Source organism: Aphelocoma coerulescens, chromosome 4 (genome assembly GCF_041296385.1).
Source record: "Aphelocoma coerulescens isolate FSJ_1873_10779 chromosome 4, UR_Acoe_1.0, whole genome shotgun sequence".
Classification (NCBI taxonomy): domain Eukaryota; kingdom Metazoa; phylum Chordata; class Aves; order Passeriformes; family Corvidae; genus Aphelocoma; species Aphelocoma coerulescens.
This window is the reverse complement of record NC_091017.1, coordinates 70,452,891-70,475,741: the sequence shown is the minus strand read 5'-3', so window position 1 is coordinate 70,475,741 and position 22,851 is coordinate 70,452,891. Positions and strand designations below refer to the sequence as shown.

Below are 22,851 nucleotides of genomic sequence, written 5' to 3'. Positions count from 1 at the left end.
CACAGTGTCCTAGTTTTTTCTGGTATTTGGATATGCTCACTGCAGAAATGCTTGTCCTTGTTAATGTCCCCATGTTAATGAGTTAATCTTGTCCAGTCTCCTCAGGTGAGCAGTACTAGCAGCAGTTCCTCAGAAGCAGATGATGAAGAAGCAGATGGGGAGAGCAGTGGTGAGCCACCAGGGACTCAAAAGGAGGAAATGTCTCTAGGAAAAAGGGCATTAAGGAAAGATGACACAAAAATGGATAGTCCACCACCTTCTTACCCCACTCAGCAGGTACAGTCATCTAAAAGCATCTTGTAGTAGATTAGTTTCTGAAATCTGTCTGTTTGAATGAGAAGACATTTATGTCATCAATTAATTTTTTAACTTGAAATATTAAGTTGTCAGTAGGTAAGTATGATACCTAAAATAACTAATTGTTGCATTGTCATGTCAAATAATCGTCTAGTCAAAACCTGAAATATATTAGTTATATTGAAAGTGGCTTCAGGAAAAGGGGAAAAAGCTTATTCCTACCTGTGTCAATTAGAAACGTAAACTAACAAGCATGTCTGTTCGGAAGATCAGCCTGGACTTTGCTAAATATTAATGTTATGTTATTTGAAATAAATTAGGGTGGGGGGTGGATGTTACAAATACTTAGTTCGTGTATTTTTTTTTCATACTCTGTTTGAGGACTACCTTTCCCTGTGTATTTAAATCCATTGTGTGACTTATGTCATGGTTCTTGGGGTGTTTGATTTTTTGTTTGTTTTTAGTGGTTTAAGATTATGAAGCTCTTGACTGTAAGGTCATCAGACCACCTAGAGAACCATGCCTAGACGATCTGCTCAGCAAGTAGTGGTGTAGTGGTTTAGCAGCTGAGCACCAAAGCAAAGTATCTGATGGACTTGCCTTTGTAACCACATGGATTTCAATCTGAGCTACCCTGCAGCTACAACGCAGGCTCACTGCTTTGAGAGAGACTGTCACTTTTATGTCTTATTGCACAAGAGAATCCACACTGGTGCACCTCTGAGAGCTTAGACAGCAGTCATCTCCCAGTAGATGTTATCCTCTGATTGGGATATTTTAAGACCTTCCACTGGAAGTAATTTCTCATGTGTGAAGAGTATTAAACTAATTTTCTTTCAGCAAGTATGTTGAGGGTTTTTTCTGTGTATGGCTGACCAATGCCATAAAAGTTACATGGGGTGAGGCCTCTGTCAGACTAGTTTGAAACTGGTGAAGAGATCCAGTATTTGTTGTGGAAAATCAAATGAGATTATATAAGTCTACTTGCCTTAGGGAAGCAGACTAAAATGCAAGATAAGAAGACTGATTTAGCCTTTCTCTTTTTTTCTTTGAGGAATAAGAATTTTCTGAGAATGACTCTGAGGAACTCTTAATGACTTTCTTTTTTTAGTCTAATCCTCTAATCAGAGCTGCGTAGTGTAGTGTTGTATTTAAGTGATCTATTTCACTGGTACGTGTCATGTGATGCCAAAAAATCTCAAATTCACCTCTTGAGATTGCTAATTTACTCAGGATCTCTATTTCTCTTGGACTCCTTTTCAGTACCCAGTTTGTCAGAATTGGGTTTTGAGTCTCAACAGTTTGTTTGAAATCTTTTTTCTGTTTTCATTTGTTAGTTGATTAGTGTTGATTTCTGGATAGTACTAATTTTTTTGTTATAAAGGTGGGGGAGGGGTTGTTTTCTTTATACATGAAATTAATTCAGTCTTTGTATTTGATTTATGAAATCTCTGTTATTTATTAAAATATACCTCGTGTTAGAGGCTGTAATGCTTTTAAGTGAGAATGATGAGTTACTTGTTTCTGAGAGGAAGGCATATTTAAGAAGAGCATCACCTGTCAGTTCTTCTCTAGAAAGCTAATACTTAATGTTACACTTGTGGAAAAATGTGAACTATCACACTGGTGGGAAAAAGAGAAATTGGGAAGTGTTCTTGGTATTGCTTCTGGTAAAATTATCTACTACCAGTGAAATGTCAGGTGACAGTGGCAGGAAAAAGTAATGAGCTGAGAGGGAAATGGAGCTTCTCTTTCCCGGGCTGCTTTTCTTCTAAAGTCTTGAGTGCTTTTGAGGCAAGAGAGGCTGATTATGCCTTGAGATCAGTACAAGTTTCTAAAGTGTGGATTTTTCATGGTTGGTGCAATTATGAAATTTTTATGAGAAATGTCAGCCTCACATATTTATGGAGTAGTTGAGTTTGGAAGGGGCTTGTGCAGGTAATCTAGACCAGCTTTCCTGGTCAAAGCAAGGTCATCTAGAGAAGGTGGGTCAGCACAGTGTCCAGCTGAGGTTTGAATATTGCCATGGATGGACGCTCTAGAACTGCTGTGGGTGATGCGTTCCACTGTTCAGCCGCTCTCACAAATGAACGGTTTGAGTGGAATTTCCTGTATTTCAGTCTGTGCCCATTTCCTCTGATCCTTTCATGGGATACCACTGAGAGGAGCCTGGATCTGTCCTTTCTGTATTCCCCACCCAGGGAACACTCACTGATAAGATCCCACTGAGTCTTTTCTGTTGAGGCTGAACAGTCCTAGCGCTCTCATTCTCTCCTTGACAGATGCTCCCATCTTTGTGGTCCTTCACTGGACTGGCAGCAGTGCATCCATGTGCCTCATACTTGGTAGCCTAGAACTGAGCCTGGCACTGGTCTCACCAGTACTGAGCAGAGTGGAAAGATTGCCTCCCTTGACATGCTTGCTGTTTGTGCTCTGCCTAATGCAGCTGAGGACTGCTTCCAATTTTATCAGCTAATCAACTCTTACCACTACTTCCTACACGTATTTTTTTCCATGTGCTTGGAAAACTGTGGAAAATATTAGCCAGTTTGATTTTTTTCTTTTTATACTGGGGTAATTGTCTAGTAGTGATCAAATGCTGTCAAGGTTTGTGTCAGTATTTTGCTTGTTGTCACTGGTAGTGGACATTAAGTCTCTGTATGGTATGAAATGCTCTCAGGTTTTAGGGTATTCTTTTAAGTAAGAAAGATTCTTCACTAGTGCTTTTGCTTCACTATGAGGCTTTTTTATTGGTACTATAAAAAAATTCTGTGGATGCTCTGAAAATATTAATTGATGTATGCCAAATGAAATAATACTACTGATTACTAAGATTTTATGTCTGTTGAGTAGATTGAGTTTTTTAATGGGTTTTGTTGGGGTTTTTTACAGGCTGACCAAGGTCCAAATGCTTGTGAATGTCATGTTTGCAAACAAGAAGCCTCAGGACTAACAGCCTCTGCACTTGCAACTGGACGCCTGCCTGCTGGGCACCAGTTTATGAATCCTGAAAAACCTGCACATCCTGCACTTCATCTTTATCCTCACATCCATGGACATATACCATTGCATACGATTCCTCATCTGCCTCGTCCACTTATCCATCCCACCTTGTACACTGCTTCTCCCTTCACACACAATAAGGTAAGACTGACCAAGGAGATTGGATGCATCTTCATCCCAGAAAAAATTCTGTTGCTTTAAATTGTGGTTTGGTTATACTATTACTTTTGCAAGGAACGGTGAGGGGTAGGGAGTAAGACAGATTCAGAACTGCTGGAAGGTTCGTACAGAGTGACTGAGGGTATTTTTGTGTCAGGAAGACTGATAATGCCTTTATTGTGATTAGAAAGCATGTTGAGTGAAATGAGTCTTCAGTGGTAGAAGCAGTGATGGGACTTCAGTCAGTGTAAGAGGACTAATTAAATCATCATTTCTTATAAGAAAAATTTAGTATTCCATTTTGGCAATAATATTCTAAGATTTGTAGTTCAAAATTTTAGTGATTTATTCTCTCTTTTTGGTGGGGTTTGTTGGGGTTTTTTTGAGAAAACACATAGGAGTCTTCATAGTTGTAAGGGGTTTTTTGTCATTCAAGGGAACTTGAGCTTTTGCAGATTCTGCAAAATTCTTTTGACCTTAAACTTGTAAGTAATAAATGAGAAAAAGGTGTGGAACAAGAATTGGGACCAAGTGACAGCTTTTCCAAAATACGAGTCAAAACCAAGCATTCCTGCTAATGGGATGTTGTTTCACATACTGTTTAAAGTGGTTGAAGTGTGGGTGCTGCTGAGAGGGGCAAAGTCTTTGTCATTAGGTACATCTTTGTCAATCTCCTGGTCTGAGCCAGTGATCCTATGGTTGCAAGGAGAGTAGAATAGTTCACCAAGGTGACTGTTCCTTGCACTTTTTGTCCTTCTTAACATCCACTTTGTGTTTTCCTGCCTTGAGTGTCCCTTCCTTACCTCTGTTCCATAGCTGCAATGTACCAGCAACAACCCACTGCTGTCCTTTGGAAACCATGATAAGTATTTCTTTGCACCCATGTATATGAATTTTCTTTTAATGCAGGTTATTCCAGCCCCTTGCACATTCACCATTAGTCAGATAATGAAAATGCTTCTGTATAAAAAAGGGAGACTGGGTATGTAAGTTGTTTGGCCAGGAGTTTCATGTCTGAAATGTCACTGGACTTAACTGATATTTTTAATATCTATACATCTGCATAGCTTTTAATGTGCATCAAATCTACTGTAAAAAGCGAACAAACCTGCTTTGCCTTGGCCTTTTTAAAGGTGGCAGTAATTGAATATAATGTTTGTGTTGCATGAAGTCTCTGGGAGAAAGTTTATTTTAGAATGTGTGTAAACAATTTCAGCCAGAAGAAATGGGGTGAGCCAGAAAACTTGTTTCTATAAAACAAGAGAAAGTGTGTGCTTCCCTTTTTTTTTTTTTTCCCACCAGTTCATTCTTAAAAGGAAAGGGTGTATTCCTGGCCTGTTGCTTTTAAGTAAGGAACCACTTAATACTTGAAAATGAAAAAAACAGAAGAAAAACTTTTGGTTTATGTGTTTTATTTCTTTTTCTCTTGTCCTTATTTTCAATGATGAAGTGTCTGTAATCCCTTTTTTACAACTGTCTTCTGTGGAAATAATTGTCATGTCAGAGAAGATTAGTTTGTTTAGGCAGCTTGTGCTTTGAAAAGTAGTAATTCCTAACAAGTTCTAAATTCATACAAATACTCGTTTTAATTATATATTAACACAAATATTTTTTGAGATTTGGATATTTGTATTCATCATTTCGTTGATTCTAAAAGCAATGCTTTGTGAGTATAAAATATATACATGTACATGCAATCTACGTAATATATTATCTGCATTAATTATCAGCAAATCAGTCTTTTTATCATTCTGGGAAATACTCTCTATTATGCTTTTGATAATGCTTTTTGCAATTAAAACACTATGATTTGAATATTGCTGTTGGAGTGACTGTGTAAGCAAACAGAATATTAATGGAGAAAATACTCTGTTTTTGTAGGCATTACCACCAGCTCCAGTTCAGAATCATACAAACAAGCATCAAGTATTCAATGCATCTCTCCAAGATCATATTTATCCAAGCTGTTTTGGGAGCACTCCAGATTGGAATAGCTCTAAATTTATAAGTCTTTGGGGTTCAGAGGTGATGAATGACAAGAACTGGAATCCTGCTACATTTTTGCCTGACACAATTCCTGGTGAGGGTTTGTTACTACTTCACACTGACTAGTTAAAAGCCTTCTGGTTTATGCTTCTTTTTAGGAATGGTGGGTTTTATCACCATGGTTTTTAAAGATGGGATTCTGGCAGATTTGCTGCCACTTCTACTCCAGTGGGGCTGAAAATTGAAGAATAAATTCTTACATACTGGGGAGAAGATGCTAAAGGCAAACAAATAGCATGCTGCTTTTCACCTATGGTCATTGCAGAGTTATGTTTGTCTTCAGAAGTTTAGTATTGTAGAGAAATGGCAAGTAGAGGGAAACTTAAATAACTTCTAGACTTCTGCCACAAAAACTTCTACAGGGCAGTAAGAGCACTAGTGGTACTGTGTCCTACTTCTTAAAATGCACACAGATAACTGAATTGTCATTCAGGAAGACAGAGGCATAAGTCAAGAAAAAAATTAATTTAAGCCAGGAAGCATTTGGAAATCCTAATGGTTAAAGTGAAAGAGAATAAAAGGAAAATGAGAGAGAGATCTTTCCCTTCACATCCTAGCAAATACTAAAAAGCTTTTTTTGTTTTATTTGACTTGTATGAAAAAGGAGGCTTGGGGGTTTTGTGTGTTGGCTTTCTTTTTCAGACTCATCTGCTGCTAAGTTGTGTCAAGCTACTACAGTGATACTTAAAAAGAAAAGCATTAAAACCATCCAGAAAACTTCCCCAGTAGGACAGCTCATCCATTTACAAATGTAGTTATGGGTAGCTGTTCCAACAGATGGTTGGTGGCAGACTCATCTGGAAGGTTCTATCACAAAGGTCTTTCTGTTAACTGGAATTTCAAATAAATAAATAAATGGTTTATCATTTTGTATTGATAAAAGGATATGTTGTTCCATCTTATAATTGTTTTGTGGCCAGCCTGGATTTCAGATAGTGAAGATTATATACATAGCATGTAAAATGGTGTGCAATTTAAAATTTAATAATAAACGGATGAAGGTATCTGTAGCACATTTGCTACTTGTTAACATATTTAGTAACATCCTTAAATTTGTATCTTTAGGGTTTGTGATTCTGCTCTGAGACTTCCCAGCACATTTTGTTACAACTACATTATTTGGGAGGATGGAGGGGGAAAGGAGGATTCCCTTCACTAATCCTACTAAGCCAACATTAACAATATATCCTGTGTCTGCATCTGAATTATTGAATGTGTAATTCTAAATCCTATAAAGACACTTCAGTAATTGTGATTCTTAATTACTCTGTGTGTTTCAATTGAAGGGGGTGATATATTAGCACCAGCACTCTCAGAAATGAGACCCGAAGCACTTCCTACTACATCTAGCAATGAAACAACAGCAGTTACTGACAGCAAAGAGAAAAAAAATGCTGCAAAGAAGAAATGTCTGTATAATTTCCAGGATGCCTTTATGGAAGCTAATAAAGTTGTCATGGCAACTTCTTCTGCCACTTCTTCTGTCTCCTGCACAGCAACTACAGTGCAGTCAAGCAGCAACCAGTTTAAAGTATCATCCAAGCGACCTTCATCGATAGGTAAGGATTTGTAACTCACATACAGTGTCAGTAACTGGCTCAAGTACTTTTAGCTAACCATAAGGATTTATATGTGTTTAATTTAGTAATATTATGTATCTTGATGATTTTGGTTAATTGCTGCTGTTATTATTTCTGAGTTAGTCTCTGTACTCCTGAATTAAATAACTTTGTGAAAGATCTTGATGTTGGGGTTTGAAATTGGTAATAGAAATGTGTTGAAATACTGCTGATTTTTACAGAAACTGAGAATATACAGTACTTTGTATGATTTTATGGATAGTTTATGCAGACTTACTAATTATTTTTAATTGTAAGTGGTTTCTTTTTTCCCCCAATTTAGGTGAAGTGTTCCACAATATTAATAAAGAGGACCATAGACATTCTGCACCAGTTGCACCACGAAATAGTCCTACCAGTTTAGCATCCCTTCCTTCACTGTCTCCTGTTGCATTGTCTCCAGCCTCTACGCCACATCTTCCAAATCTTGCTGCTCCTTCTTTCCCCAAAACTGCTGCAACAGCCCCTGGATTTGTGGATCCTCATTCAGGTCTTTGTCCTACTACAGTTGCACCTCCTACTTCAACCACAGACAGCTCTGTAAGTGCCCCACCAAGTGTCTGCAGGTAAGTTTGTTGTTATTCTTTCCATTCTTTTTTACAATAGAAGGGAAATGAAAATATAGATACCTCATCTCCTTTGCCACTGGTTGTAGCGTGAAGGCTGTGTTTGTGTTCAGCAAATGAAACCAAATGCAGATACTTAGTATGTAACTTGGTGTGAGACTTCACAAACATGATTTCCATGGCGAAGTACAGTTACTGAATTTAGAGTCTTGAAAACAAACATTTGTTCACTTTTAGAAATTTTACCTGGGATATACAAGTCAAACTAGTCTTTCTTACTCTTGTTGCTGGTAATGATTGCTGCTGCTGAGACACAAATCTCTTGTATAACATACCTGTTTTCTGTCATTTTGGCATTACATGGCAAGCAGGAATGAAAAGCTGTGAAAACTTGGTCTGCAGTTTAGCTAAAACTATAGAGGTCATATGTGGTCTTGAAACCTGCCACATAGTGACACATTTTCCTGACTACACCTAAGACTTCTTGGATATCAGTCCTAACATTTATACAGTGGTTATAGTGTGGAAGGATGTTGTGATTTCTGAAGGTTTTCAAAGCTCTTGGAGGTAGGAAGGACTTTGCTGGAGCTGTCTTCTGGTAGTGTTATGTACTGTGGCAGGTTGACAATGGTGCCAGCTCTTTGATGTGTCTGAAGGGTGGAGGCATAATAGAAAAGCAGTTGAGTCATTGCTCTAAGCTCTCTGTGACCTGTAAGGCTGTGATCATGGATGCTGTGAATGTAGTCTTCTGGCTGCTGTAAGTTTTCAGAAGATGATGTGAGATTTAGGTAGAGTTTGGTAAATACATTTAAAAATGCCCTTATTTATGTTATCAACTGGTTTTATGGATGGTATCTTGAGATAAGTAAGTGTTCTTTCATACTTGAGAAATTATTGCAATTTTGTGAAGAAATTTTCTTACCTAGTGCAGGGAAATAATTGAATATAGACTATTGGACACAGTAGAAATCCAACTTTTTCTCATCCTTTCCAGGTTCTAACATTATATTTTTGTTTAAAAAAAATAAAAAACTGGGAGAGACCCAGAAGTAGTGATTGCATTCTGGGGAGGGGAAGTGAGGTTAGAGAGAAGATTTATACATATTTGGTAGATAAGACACTATGGCCTGTTTTCACCTTTCTAGCATGAGAACAAAGAAATACTAATGATAGATGAGAGGGTTTTTTAAAAATACTTTATTTTGAAGCAAAATCACATGAGTTTTAGAAGACCTGGGCAGTGGAAATGTTGTGTGCACAGTTACACAGAGTTCAGGGGGAATCAAGTGCCATGTACCTTCTTATTGAAGAGATGTGCTAGTGGTTCCCCTTCAAAATCAAGTTGCAGACAGGATAATGGGGACTTTTTAGTTTTAGCTGACCTTGGATTTTTTATTTAAGTCAAGAGGTTGAAAATCTATCTAAAACCCGGGAATTGCAACTGCATTTGAAACTCACCACAAATGGTGAGATGGGCAGCAGTTTCAAAACTATTCCATTTTAAAAAGCTAGAGTCACTACTTCTAAAATAGTTTGCCTGTTTAAAGCCAGGAAAAACAGTTTCAAAACTCACTCTCGAGGCTTCTTTTTCAGGGAGTCACTAAACTGGTTTTTTATAAAGCACTTTCCTGTGTATCATTTTATCCTACTGCTTGGTTTTGAATGTCTCCATTTGCAAGCTAGTGGATGAAGGGTTTAGGATTTGATACATCACTGGTGGCTGATATCACCACCAGTGAGAACCATTGTTCCGGGTAGATGCAGATATAACTGTATATGTTTTTTTAAAAAAAAGTTATTATTGGGTTTTTTACATATATATATATATATATATAAATATAAAATTATAACATTATATATTTTATTTATTACCATTAGAGTTTTATAAGCATTTTTTTTTAATTTGACATAGTGATCCTGATTGTGAGGGCCATCGCTGTGAGAACAGTAACACGTATGATCATCAGCAGTATGATGGAGAGGAGAGCCAGGATGAAGATAGCTGTTCAGAGCATAGCTCCAGTACCTCAACTTCTACAAATCAGAAGGAAGGGAAATACTGTGACTGCTGTTACTGTGAGTTCTTCGGCCATGGAGGAGTAAGTTTTTGTATTTTAAATTGCTTTTGTTTGCTTTTTTGTCACTTACTTGTCATCAGTTGCATGTGATTTATCAGACTGCATCTAAGGGAATGGCATTGGAACTCACTCAAGAAGTTGTAAAAGGAGTTAAAAAGTAATTTCCTTCTTTGAAATGAAGGATTGAAATAAACCTTTCCAGTTCAAAGCATTTATGAGCAATAAAAATGACTAAAAGATTTAGGAAGCAACTGACTTGAATAATAGGTACCATGTTTGACTGAAACTGCAGACAGGGTCATTGAGCCATTTAAGTAACTTCACAAAATTCATTTGCTCCTCTGTAGTACTGTAGTTACAATTAATGTGATGAGGTTGGGTAAAGAGTACACTTTATATAGGGTATTAGTTTAAATCTTTATGGCAATTTATGAGCTAGTCTGCCATCTGTAAAAATAGCAATCCTCAAAGTATTCACTTTAATATGATTTTTAAAAAGGAGAAGAAACTCTAGATTCTTAGCTAAAATGTAACACATTAATTTTTTTCTTAACTTGTAAATCTATGTATGACCAGTTTTAATAATCAGTTTACTGGTACAATTTGAGTCACTGGCATTTTTCCTATTTGAAGTAAAAGCTCAGTTTTTTTGCCGTGTATTTGATCAAGTGTAGTTTCATCTTAATGCTTCAAGTGAATTAAAAGCCCCTGCCCTGTGGCTTAAAGTGGCCAGGAGGGGATCCCATTTCTCCTTGCATGTTCCCACTATGTCCATGCTTGATCTGTTTGATAGTTATCTGGCTGCACAGTAAGTTATTCATTTTGCTGAAGTGGCAGAACATGACAGGATTTTTAAGTTAATAGGCTTTCTTTTGCTGGTTTAGTGAGTTGAACTGGTGTAGCTGCGAACAGATGGGCACCAGATCTGGTACAGGAGCAGAGGGGGTAAGGCATCAGGAGGGGAGAAGCAATGAGGAGTTGAGAGGCAGGAGCAGCGGCTGGGAATACAGATATAAAACATGATGCAAGGATTCCTCTTGCAGCAGTGTTAAGTTATTGATGGGACTCTGCTGGAGAGTGTGCTGGCAGGCTTCAGTGCAGGATAATCAGCCCTTCTCAGGTACAGCCCAGAGGCCTGTGTAGCCCAACCTCTGAAACAGATTTCATAGGAAATAAAAACAGAGCAAATGTGTGCTCCTTTGAAATTTTCAAATATGGCATACCAATCACAAGAGAATATGGAAATATAAGTCACAGTATTTTTTTCTTGCTTTTAGAGGTTATTTCTTTGTCTTCTCACTCATGCCATCCTCCTCAAGATCAGCTATTCTTTCAGTTGGAAAGTGTAGTTCAGAAACCATCACCAAGTCTGGCAGGTCTGTTGCCTGTTAAATATACTTTAGGTTCACATACAAACAATGAGTTTGGCAGTCAGGTTTGGACCTCCCATGTTATTTGAAGGTCTCTGAAATTTCAAAATCTCAAAAGCATTAAGTCAGTGAAATTTTTCCATTTAGTCACTAAATTTTTGTCTTGTGTCCTTCAGCCTCCAGCTGCACCAACCAGTAGAAATTACGCAGAGATGCGAGAAAAGCTTCGTTTACGTTTAACAAAAAGGAAGGAGGAACAGCCGAAGAAACCAGATCAGATCTCTGAAAGGGAAAGTGTTGTTGACCATCGAAAGGTGGAAGATTTGCTACAGTTTATAAACAGCTCTGAAACCAAACCAGTAAGCAGTTCTCGTGCAGCCAAGCGAGCCAGGCATAAGCAAAGAAAGGTAAGACATAAAAATGTATTTATTCTAGACATCACATTTTTAAATCTGTGCACTCTCCTTAAGTATGCCACTGTATACTGATTTATCCTAATGCTGTAATTGTTTTCTGTGTAGTTTGTGATACACTGCCAGTTTGTTTTTACACAGCTGACTTACCTGTTCTGGTGCTACCTGAGGAGTTACGTACCAGACTGGGAGGATTCCTCACAATGCCATTGTCTTGTGTTTTGGTGCAAGTCAGCTTTATACTGGAATTTTCCACACTTCAGAAGGTTATTTCTGAGTATCAGAAATGTAACAAATTTTACAGTTTTGTAGCATTGCCTTGTAAAAGTGGGCAAAGTTAGGAAGTCAGTATCAATGTATTGGGATATAGGTTTTGATAAAGTATCTCTGTAGGAAGCCAGAAAACATAGGTCAGTGCTTTTATGAGAGGAAGAGTTGTGATTTGGTATTTTTGGAATAATTGCACTGAGCACCTTGCTGTCCTGATTGACAGAGGTTAAGTGCTGTGCCATGTGATGATGCAAAGGGTTATCCCAAGCTGGAGTGGCAAGCTTCAGGGAGGGGGTAGGGAAGAAAAAATTACAGGTTGCTTTCAAATAAAAATTGGCAAAAAAAGTTTCTAAAAAGCTTCAGTGTCTAACAGTGAAATTATTTTTTGGAAATGGTATTTGCTGAAGATAAGATAGAGAAAATATGAAAGAGGAATAATAGAGGAAAGACCCTTTTTTTTGAGTTGGAACAAGCAGGAGACCTTTTCTTACAGCAGTTCAAGTGTCAGCCTTAAGTATAAAGTTCAAGGCACGGTGAGATTGGTTGCTGAATGTTTTTAGTTTCTGGTAAGCGTGTTATGTGATCTCACTATAAATATTTTCTTGTTTGTGGATTTTTGTCTGGCACTACTTTTGTATTCTTAAAATGCTTCCATGGGTTTGGAAGACCTAATGTTCACAAGTTAAATTCTTTATGTTCATGTTGTAGCACTATTCAGCATCTTGAGGGTTTAGTGGATTATTTATAAATAAAATTAACTTTGTAAAATTTGCAATGCACAATTCACTTTACTCTTACAGTGCAGTTTGAGCATAAGACATGGAAAATTCTCACAGGGTTTTTTGAATGACTTCTGTAACTGTGAAAAAGTAATGCCATACAGGCACCTCTAAATGTGCAAGAAAATAAATGGTCGTGATTGTTCTCGTTGTATGACTTTGTTTCCTTTTGCTAACGATGCTTGCAAGATCAATGCTGCACAGCAAAGTTTTAGGCATTGGCAGCAATGGCTGGCAAAAATCCCTTGTGACTTTGTTTTGGTTAATGAACTAATGGCTGACAGTAGAAAACTGCCATCCTTAGAATTTTTGACATTTTCTGATGTAATTATTAATTGCTTAGTATTTTGGTGCAGAATGTTTTTAATGATTGTTCTTCCTAACATTCCTGAACTCTGAAACAGAGCAACTCTGCTACCAAAGCAAGAGAACAGGTAAATGATACAACCCTGAGTTACCTTAGTAATACACACAGTCTTTGAGAAAGAAACTGAGTGTTTTGTGCAAATAGAAAACTTTGACAGTGTTAGGCTTAGCAGTAGTGAAGAAAAGATCAACAGCTGGTATTAACAACAGTCAAATGAGTTACAGAAACACAGAAAATGTGAAAAAGGATTGTAATGTATTTAAAAGGGCAGCCTTTGTATACTCATTTGCTTGCTCTGCAGACTTACAGATTAAGTATGTTCATATGTTCACATCCTAGGATTCACAACGTTCATAAAGAAAAGTAGTAATAATCCCTAAGACTCTTAAATTTCCAAGATATTTGTCACTTTCAATAAACCTATTACTACTTTGCAGCTTGAGGAAAAAGCTCGACTTGAAGCTGAAGCCAGGGAGAGGGAGCATCACCAGTTGCTTGAGGAGCAGAGGCGGCGTGAGGAAGAGGAAGAAGAGAGACTGAAACAGGAATTACAACGACTCCAAGAGCTTCAGCAGTTGAGGGCTGTAAAGAAAAAGAAGAAAGAGCGAACAAGTAAGGACTGTCCGAAGGTGGACCTGCTCACTAGGAACTGCCAGGCAGTGAAGGAACCTATCCCAAACGCACCTGAAGACATTCAGAATGGTACCCTTGAGCAATCAGAAAAGATGGAAACCTCAGCTGGTTCACTGTCAAGACATGTGAATCACACAGAACAGAGGCCAGTTCTAGAGACGGGCTGTGAACTGTCCAGTGCTGTAAACACTAGAGACTCAAAGCTGCTTTATCAGAAAGAGGGCAGTGTAAAGCAGCATGAGCCCCTCTCTTTTCTGCTTGATATTATGCATCAACATAAAGAAGGAAACAGCAAACAGAAGCTAAAACAGATGAACAAACAGTGTGTTGAACAAGTGAAAAAGCCTGCTGAATCCCCCAAAGCAGCTGAGATTCAGACTAAAACCAGAAACCAAATAGAATCCAAAGCAAAAGCAGCAGAGCTCCCAACACTTGCAGAACCTAAAAAAGATGAGAAGAAATTAAACAATAACAACAAAAAACAGTTGAACCATGTAAAGGAAGAGAAAGCACCTGTAACAAGTGAATCCCCATCACCAAGTGAACAGCAGCAAAATAATAAGCTAATACTTGCAGATTCTCCTCAACCAAAAGGCAAGAACAAGAAAAACAAGAAGAAAAAAGGGGACAAAGTCAACAGTTCCATTGGTAAGTGTGTAAAAAAGTTGAAGAACTTGGGTTATTTTCTGTTGCTACCATTTAATTCCAGAAGTCTGACATCTTTATCTTTAGGCATTCCTGCCAGTGTAAATTAGAGAAACTGAAAAACTGGTGCCAGGAAAACTCAAGTCATCAGAATTACAACAATTAAGAGATGGATAGTGTTCTAGTAAAGAGGTGTAGGATGCTTTCAAAAATAAACGAACAAGCATGTGCTGTAGGTTTTGTAGGGGGTTTTGTCAGTTAGACTTTCCAGGAGCTGGCTTTTTTTTTTCCTTGCTTAAAATAAATACATCATTTAATTCAATAGTATGCTGAAATCCATTTTGAATTTCTTTAAAAGCAAGATTGTTTCTTATACAGCATTAAGAGTATAGTATGAAGTTGGTGTTTAGGCAAGGGAAGTAAGAGGATTCTGCAGTCAAAGAATGGTCATTCATGCATAAATACGCATTTTTTTGAGTGGAAATAATTCCTTTCTTATATTAATTACATTAACAGCTAAGTAAATGAATACAAAAAAATAATTTACTATTTTTTGTTTGCCGGAGTGAAAAGTTGCAGTGGGATGTTAATTAGTTGATCAAGTTGAGTGTGTTCTCCATACTAGCTCGTTCTAGTAAACAGCGTTTTTTTATTTCTCAGATAGAAATAATAAAACCATAGAAGATTGACTTAAATAAGTTGCACTTGAATAAAATTATTTCCAACTTACTTTTTGTTTGCCTGAACATATCCAACAATTAATACCAGGGCTGAAAAGTGTGTGCAGTTCTGGCCCCTTGGCTTTGTCAGCACAACAGTCAAACTGCTGTTCTCCGGCACCTCTTTATTCCTGCACATCCTTGATCCCTACTGGGACTACCAGTTGGGATGGCAGTTTTTTAATGGACACTTGTCTGCTCAGAGCACCTGGTCATTCCCCTGGGATTACCTGGTAGCTGAGTGGTAATGTTGCATAAATTCAATGTACGCCAAATCACGCTGCTGTTCTGACTGGTAAGCACAAGATAGACCTTCATGCCTTGGCAGTCTCTGCCAGTGTTTCAAAATACTTAGATTTGTTAAGCTTTGTTACAAAAATGTAAACCTAATTCCTGGTTGCTGGAAGTGCTAAGGGGTTTTTTTTAGTGATTTCATTGTTGGGTTGGGTGAGCCCACTATCTTTGTTCTTAAATCTGATGCCTGATGTTTCCATTCTACATCAGTCGAGCAGCAATACAGTAGGGAACCATTTTCTCTGATATCTTAGCTTTTGTGCATACTCTGTTGTGGTGTTCGGGCTTTGGCTCTTTTAATTTATCATGAAGAACGTACTCCAGTGATTGAAGCAAGACAGAACTCTAGAACTGGGAGCAGAAAAAGAAGACTGGAGACATTTGAAAGAGAAAATATGGAAAAGGGAGCTGGTGAGGGGTGTTTACTGTAGGAGAATGCAGGTACCTTCCTGCATCTTGTCCTCTTCCCTGCCTCCACCATTTTTTTTCTCCTGCTTTAGTCAGGTATACTTACAATTTCCAAAAGTTAATGTTCAAGTGTGAAAAAATACAGGGACGTGTTTCTAAATTTATCAAGAAAAAGTTGTGCTGTTCTCTGTAGAGTTGGGACTGGATTTTTACTTTAAGTAATTCTGACTTGAGAGCTACAAGAAAGATACTGTAATACATGATTTTTCATGTAGTTGTAATTTTTTTAAGATATAGGGTTGATGTAAAAAATTAGCAAAGACACAGAAGTTGAACTAAGAAAAAAACAAGTAGAACTAGGGTAATTGAGAGAACATGAAAAGAGGGAAACAAAGCTAGGGGGTTTTAGCTAAGTTTTAAAATGAAGTGTTAAAGCAGTGAATATTACTGCTTTTGGTGAAATCTCTGTTTCTTAAAGAAATTTCTTCTGGCAGAGTATTTTAACTTGTTATAAAGAGGCTGAAGAACTCTAGGAGTGTTTGTAGGGCTTTCTGCTTCTTCAGAAGTAAGTTGAATGGCAAATATATGCAACTTTTAAACTACCTTAAGTGTCTTTACCATGAGTTGTCTGTTCTCCTAATCTCAAGGATTCTGGAGTCCAGGTGTGTATTTGTTGGTTTTGGTTACTTTCTTTGTCTCACCCATTTTTTGGAATGTATTGTAGAGCTGCTTCAGGAATGAGATTGCAGTGTATATGTAGTGAGAGGGGAAACTTCAAGAGGAATACGTTCAAATTTGTTTCTACAAAAACGTGTGCTTTCTGATGCGTTTCTTTTTAAAGTACCAAAGAGAACCATATGCTGAGATACGTGCTGGTTTGGACAAATTTGGAGGAAAATATCCTCTGATAGAAGGCAGGTTACAACCACCCCTCCCCCACCAGGTTTGGGAAAAAATAAATTTCCCTCGAAGGAAAGTGAAAGAGATAAAACTATTTATTTAACAAACACATGGGAAGAGGATAATAATGCTAAATAATAAAACCCTCTCACTGTGGAGAGAAAACTTGGGAAAATTTCAGAGTCCTTCTGTAGGTAGCCTTTCTCCCCTGCCTTGGAGCGGGGTTGTGACGGACCCACCTCCAGGGCCTCCACTTCGGTGGAAAAACTCCCGATGTGTTCTGATGTTGAAAACAGTCCAGCAGAGAAAAAGGGAAAAAATCAAAGTCCCAGGAAAACAAAAGTTCAACTCTGTCTCTCTCCGGAGAAAAAGTGGCCGAAAGCTGGCTGGAAAGCAAGCAGTACTTCCTGCCGCTCCTCTCTCTCGCTGCAGCAGAACGCAGAGAGGAGTCTGTATCTCTGCGTGTCCTTGAAACATGAAAACAAACTGCAAACTGCTTTGAAGAGTTTGCTCAGTTTTTTTTCTCTCTCCCCTCTCAGGCTCAGTTTAAAGGTATAGAAAGGCACAAAATTAATTTCTGGGCATAGAACAGCGATATGGGATACAACATCATGAAGTCACCCCAAGGCAGTACAATATACCAACAGGCTCTATGGTGACTTCTTTGTGGTAGCTGAGGCCGTGCAATTCAAGTCATATGTTAATGTGCTAATATTTGGGTTGGGATTTTTTAAGCAAGTCTAGTGGTTACTATCATGACAAACTTCTGCAGACACAGCCTGATCATCATGTCTCAGAGGGCGTACAGCAGCTCTACAACCCAGAAGTTTAAAAGTATTTTTCTTTATAAATACTGTTTTAAAAATATTTCTAGAACTACCTTTTTAGTAGTAAGACCAAAAAATTTCAGGCATTCAACAGCTATCTGATTCATCAAGCCCTCTGTATATTGGCTACTCTTATGTGTATTTCAGGTTTATGGTATCTTTTGCTGCCCATGCAATCAGGAAGTTTACTGTTGATTCATCTCTTCCTTTTTACCAGTGTAACTCCTTCAAGTCTGGGCAGAGATACTAGTATAGGGTTTTTAAGAAATGCCTTTTTAATTATAAGTGTATATTAATTCAGTGTAAATATGAATAATGAATAGTCTACACGGTTCAGTCAGTTCTCCAAAGACATCTTTAATGCAGCTTCTTCCTCTCTCCTTCCCCCTTCCCCTTGGAATCTAACACAATGTCATCATTTTTCCTTTGTAGATGATGTGTTTCTACCCAAAGACATTGATCTAGACAGCGTGGAAATGGATGAAACAGAACGAGAAGTGGAGTATTTTAAAAGGTAAAGTGCTGTAATCCCTGTACATAAAGCTGTTGTTGCTTCTTTCCATATGTCATGGTTGTAAAACAAGGAAAAACAACACCAACCCACAATTTAATAACTAACTCCTGGCAGAAAAGCCTGTGTTGTAACAAAGCAAATCCTGTTACAGCTGACATTCTGAACACTGTAACAATCACCAGAGCTGTGATCTGTGGGCACAGCTCATAGCTGAATAGCACATATTCAGAAGTGAGCACCAGAATTATCTGTGTGTCCCCCAGGTTCTCATCAAGGCCTTCAGAATATTCTCAATTACCATTATTTATAAGCAAAGTTGTTGTGAATATTTCTTCTATTATCCACACAGGCCAAATACTGATTAGTGTTTAAAAAAAAAAGCTATTAGGTATAAGTTTGCAGACAGATACTTCAGAAAGGTCTGTTTATTTTGTTTTCTTCCTTGTTTACAGAAACTGTTAGTTGGGAATTTTATATTGCACATGAAGTAGAGGTGTATAACTGTGGGATAGTAGCTTATGCCAGTCTTTAAGAGGAGATTCTTATCCTACAATCATAGAATGGTTTGGATTGGAAGGAACGTTAAAAGACCATCTTGTCCTAACCCCCCCTTGGTTAGGGACACCCTCTACTAGAACAAGTTGCTCAAAGCCCCATTCAACCTGACCTACTACAGCGACAATAAAAGAATAATACAGACTTGTGCTTGTGAAAGGTTTTTCTTCTGTGCTTTTTGGTTGATTTTAGGATTTGTGCATCATATTGAGAGTTGGACTCGATGATCCTTATGGGTCCCTTCCAACTCAGAATATTCTGTGATATTAGTTACCTCTGTATTCCTCAAATATGAGCTTGTGTTTAAATAGCGTAGCACATGTTCTTCCACAGTACAGAAATCTGTTCAAATTTGTTCTTCAGTGGTGTCTGGTTGTGCTAGTGCCCCATGAATACATGTAGTGAGCCTTTCATTATGTTAGCCAAATCTGAAATATTACAAGTAACTCAGTTTCCAGCAATTACATAACTTAGGACTCAGCAGTAGTATGTCACAAAGCAACACAAGCCATTTGTTTCAAGAAAGGGCTTTCAGTATGTATTTCTTTTCTAAATTTATATAGTTTTCACAGGGATGTAATGTGTGTGTGGGTCTTGCCAAGAACTGAGTACACCTGCTGCTTATTATTGCTACAAAATGCATATATCTGATTATTTATGGAGTTACAATGTGCAAGACAATGAAATTGTCACAGGTACACGGTCTCTAGTCTCAAAAATTATTTTTTGAGTGGTGCCAATTAAAGGATTTTTTTTTAATCAAAATGTAGGTTTTACAGGTGAAATGTGGCATGTGTTAGATACTGCTAGTGTTGCTATAGCATAAGCCTTTGTTATGGAATATTCTTAGCTTCCTTCAAGTTTGCAGTATCTGCAGTAAATAGAAAAGTTACGTTCATCAGTTATTTACTCTCAATGGGATGAATGAAACAGTGTCTTATATTTGTAGAGGTGCAGTTGAATTCTGGAGATGAACTTGACAAATGTGATTCCAAATGAAGAGTTAGCACTTTAAAGCATGCAGTTTAGTAATCCATTCAGTAATTGGCAGAATGTACTCCTTTGCTGTCATCTGTTAGGAAGAGTGTGCAACTGTCTCTTTTTTTATATATATGCCTGTTTAGAAAAGGTGTCTGAAAAGCCCTGATAGGTGCTGTTTTAGAGGAGGAAAAACAGCTACTTAATGCCATTAAGGCACCTTTAATGCCTAGGTTCTCTACCATTTGATAATTCCCAGCATAATACTTGGAAGGCTAGTAGCTTGGCTTGTTTTAGTAACCCTCCATGGCAGTGAACTGCACAGGCCTACTGAATTCATATTTTTTACTCATAGTTCATTCATCATCTTTTCTTCCTGCTTTGTAGTGGTGTAATAGATGGGTACTTTAATTACACCCTGACATCATGATTAATATTGCATGCTGCTTCTAACTTTAGCACCGAAAGAACAAAATAAGTCTGATTGTAACCTTCCACTGTACCTGTTTTATTGTGCTCCTTCTGTCTGTCGCCCTTTTTTCGCTTTCAGTTGTTACAGAAGCATTGTAACCTTCCAGAGAGAGGTTTGCACTGCTGTGATGCAGTCATGCAGCCTTTAGCCTAAACAAGCTACACCTTGCCTTGATAAAGTTCTTCAGCACAGATTAACAGTCCCTGAAAAGCCTGCATGTGGCAGCCTTTTCCACAGTTATTGCATAAACTGTGGTCAGTGAAAGCAAATAAGAGGGTTTTTGTTCTAGAGGTGTTTCTTCCAGGCATGTGGGCTACTTATCTGCTGTACTATAAAGAGACCTTATTTTCCTAGGTCTTTGTCTCCAATGCAACTTTGCTGTATTAAGAAGAGAAGCAGCAGTGTCCCATGCCATTACTGATGTTGCTTTGCACACCATCTACCACTCATTCTTACCCTTTCAGAACTTTTGGTGAATACAGCAATGCCATTTCTGTTCCTAGTTAACATTCAACATTCTGTGCTGCTGAATGTGCAGCATTCTTTGCTGCCTCCTTCACTTAGTCGTGATAATGCAGTGTTAAAAGTAATGGACAAGTGATTTTTTTTTTTAATGTATGGTTTTGTTAAGAGGTTTTATCTTTCTGAATGAGAGCTACTCTCCAATAGAGGGATAACACCCGTGGTTTTATTTTAAGTATATTGGTTTCACTTTATTGCTTTTTTTCTTTTCAGATTCTGCTTGGATTCTGCCAGACAGACAAGGCAGAGACTTTCCATCAACTGGTCCAATTTTAGCTTAAAAAAAACCACCTTTGCTGCACATTGAAATGACACAATATGGGGAGGGAACCCTGCAGGAATCAATGAATGACAACTCCACTTACCTGTCCTGCTGTGCTGAGAGCTTATCTGGTCTTGAGCCAGTGCTGCCTTGCCTTGTCCCCAGTGCTGTGTGGATCTGCACTGAACCCTTTGGCCTGATAATTCTTGCGGACTGAAAAATTGCCACTTTCTACCTGAATTTGTTAGCTTGTGTGCTTGTAGTCTGTGAGTGAGACTTACTTGATTGTAGCTGTATGCCGTTGGAGTTGGAACAATAGCTCTTTTCCATCTCCTTCTGAATGCCTTGGCCTCAGAGACTTTAAATTGCTTAGGCTTGGGTGGAGGCCAAAATACTAGGTTGCATCATCTGCAGTGGCTCCTGTCACTTCTGCATCTAGCTATGTTTTGTCATTCTGACTCCTGACAAAGGAATGGACCTAGTCAGTTGTGCTTTCATCTGCTCCAGAATTCTCCTGACAGGACTTCATGAAAAAGAGGCTCTTATGGGACAAGTATTCCCTCAGTTCTTTCACAATCTACTGTTTAAGAGTGTACAAGTTACGCTATTTGTGTTTTGATTTTTTTCTTCCTGACTTGTAGCCAGCTTGTGTAAGAATACTTGCAGAATGAGAAAATTTAAAAAAGAACAGTACTCACACTATCAAATCTGTTATAGAGTGTATAATTGTATTAACACTGAAGCCTAACTGGCTACTTTTTTAACATATTGTTAAGTGATATTAAAATCATGTCTTTCTTTTTGAAAGATGGAATACATTAGTATGGCAGATGACTTGTGTCTTGCTTTTTTCTGCTTGGGTGGGGAAAGGGAAGAACGAAATATACAAAAAAATTTTGTAAACTGAATTTCAGCTTGTGTCAAAATTGGTCAGTGAAGCCTTATCAACTTTAATATATTCTCTATTTGCCAGCTCACATGGTAGGAAAAACTATCTGCTAGAGCAAGAAAGACTCCTTCTCAATGCTGGAACTAAGTTTCTGTGAATTACTGTAATGTTTCTATTTCAGTGGATAATTGTGAGAAACAAGGTAATACAAAAATTTCCATTTTAATGTCAGTGTAGAAGTGAAGTATATAGGTTCAATGCTGCTCTCAGGTAAATGGTTAACAATATAGTAATGGTTTACAGTTCCATAACAGTTCCAGAGTATGCCTAGTGAGAGAAAATATGGGTGATTTAGGAGTTTGAGCTGTGTAAAGGTAGCACACTTGTAGAAGTTTTCTGATACTCTCTTCAGAACAGAGACAGCAGAAGCTTTTTTACTTCTAGATGATCAGATGATCATACCCAAATTGTAAGACAGTCTTCCTTTTTTTTTTTTTTTTTTAGGAAAACTGATCTTCCACTCAGCACATATTTAAAAGTACAATACAGCTTCAAAGCCCATTAATGTCCTTTCCCAGAACTGTTCCACAGTTTTCTTTCTTCTACTTGTTAGCACATATTTTTCTATGAACCACCCCCTGGGCTTGGGACTGAATTGGAAGACACAGTGTAATTACACTCAGCTTTGGACTTGGGAGGGTTTAACAAATGATTGCTTTCATGTCCCCTGTGAGGCACGGATGTAGCAGGATTGGGTTGGCCGCAGACCACTGAAATACCTACAACTTCACATCCTTCTTTCTTGTTCTGGAGCTCCTATCCCAGTGTGTGCTCCTGGTACAGAATATAGTTGCTCACCTAATACCCAGACATTGCAGGTAAATGAGCCCTTAGTCTCCTCTTGCAGGGGAGATTTTGAGAACAATACCTGTTTCCAAAATATAGTTCAGGGACATAAAAGGGACATCTGTTATTCTTGTTCAGATTAAAGTTGAGGAAGGAATTAATAGCTTAGACTCACTTTTTTTGTCGGTGTAGTGTTTGTCAATGGATTTGTTTGCTTGTGCTAGAAGAATAGCAGCTCAAACCTAAAAGGTAATATCCATGCCACTCAGCACCAGCTGTCCCAGCAAAACTACAAAACTATGTGCTCTTGAAACATAGTGGAAAGGAATGAACTTTGTTCCTTGGAATCATGGAGGCTCGCATATGTTGCAGCCTGAGTTAGATCTGAGTTATATATGTATAGCATTACTGGAGAGACTC

General features: G+C 38.0%; 1 protein-coding gene across 4 annotated transcripts in view; it reads left to right on the top strand.

The window, feature by feature from the left end:
• Nucleotides 1-21,542, top strand: part of FAM193A (family with sequence similarity 193 member A) — a 78,366-nt gene extending 56,824 nt beyond the window's left edge. For all 4 annotated transcript variants that reach the window (XM_069014591.1, XM_069014590.1, XM_069014589.1 and 1 more), the window contains 10 exons: nt 97-276; nt 3,190-3,441; nt 5,341-5,539; nt 6,792-7,064; nt 7,408-7,690; nt 9,603-9,789; nt 11,315-11,545; nt 13,405-14,248; nt 17,826-17,907; nt 20,648-21,542. In XM_069014591.1, the coding sequence (XP_068870692.1) occupies nt 97-276; nt 3,190-3,441; nt 5,341-5,539; nt 6,792-7,064; nt 7,408-7,690; nt 9,603-9,789; nt 11,315-11,545; nt 13,405-14,248; nt 17,826-17,907; nt 20,648-20,741 (2,625 nt within the window). In that variant the 3' untranslated portion in view covers nt 20,742-21,542. The remainder of the gene's footprint in view (nt 1-96; nt 277-3,189; nt 3,442-5,340; nt 5,540-6,791; nt 7,065-7,407; nt 7,691-9,602; nt 9,790-11,314; nt 11,546-13,404; nt 14,249-17,825; nt 17,908-20,647) is intronic.
• The last annotated feature ends 1,309 nt before the right edge of the window (nt 21,543-22,851 follow it).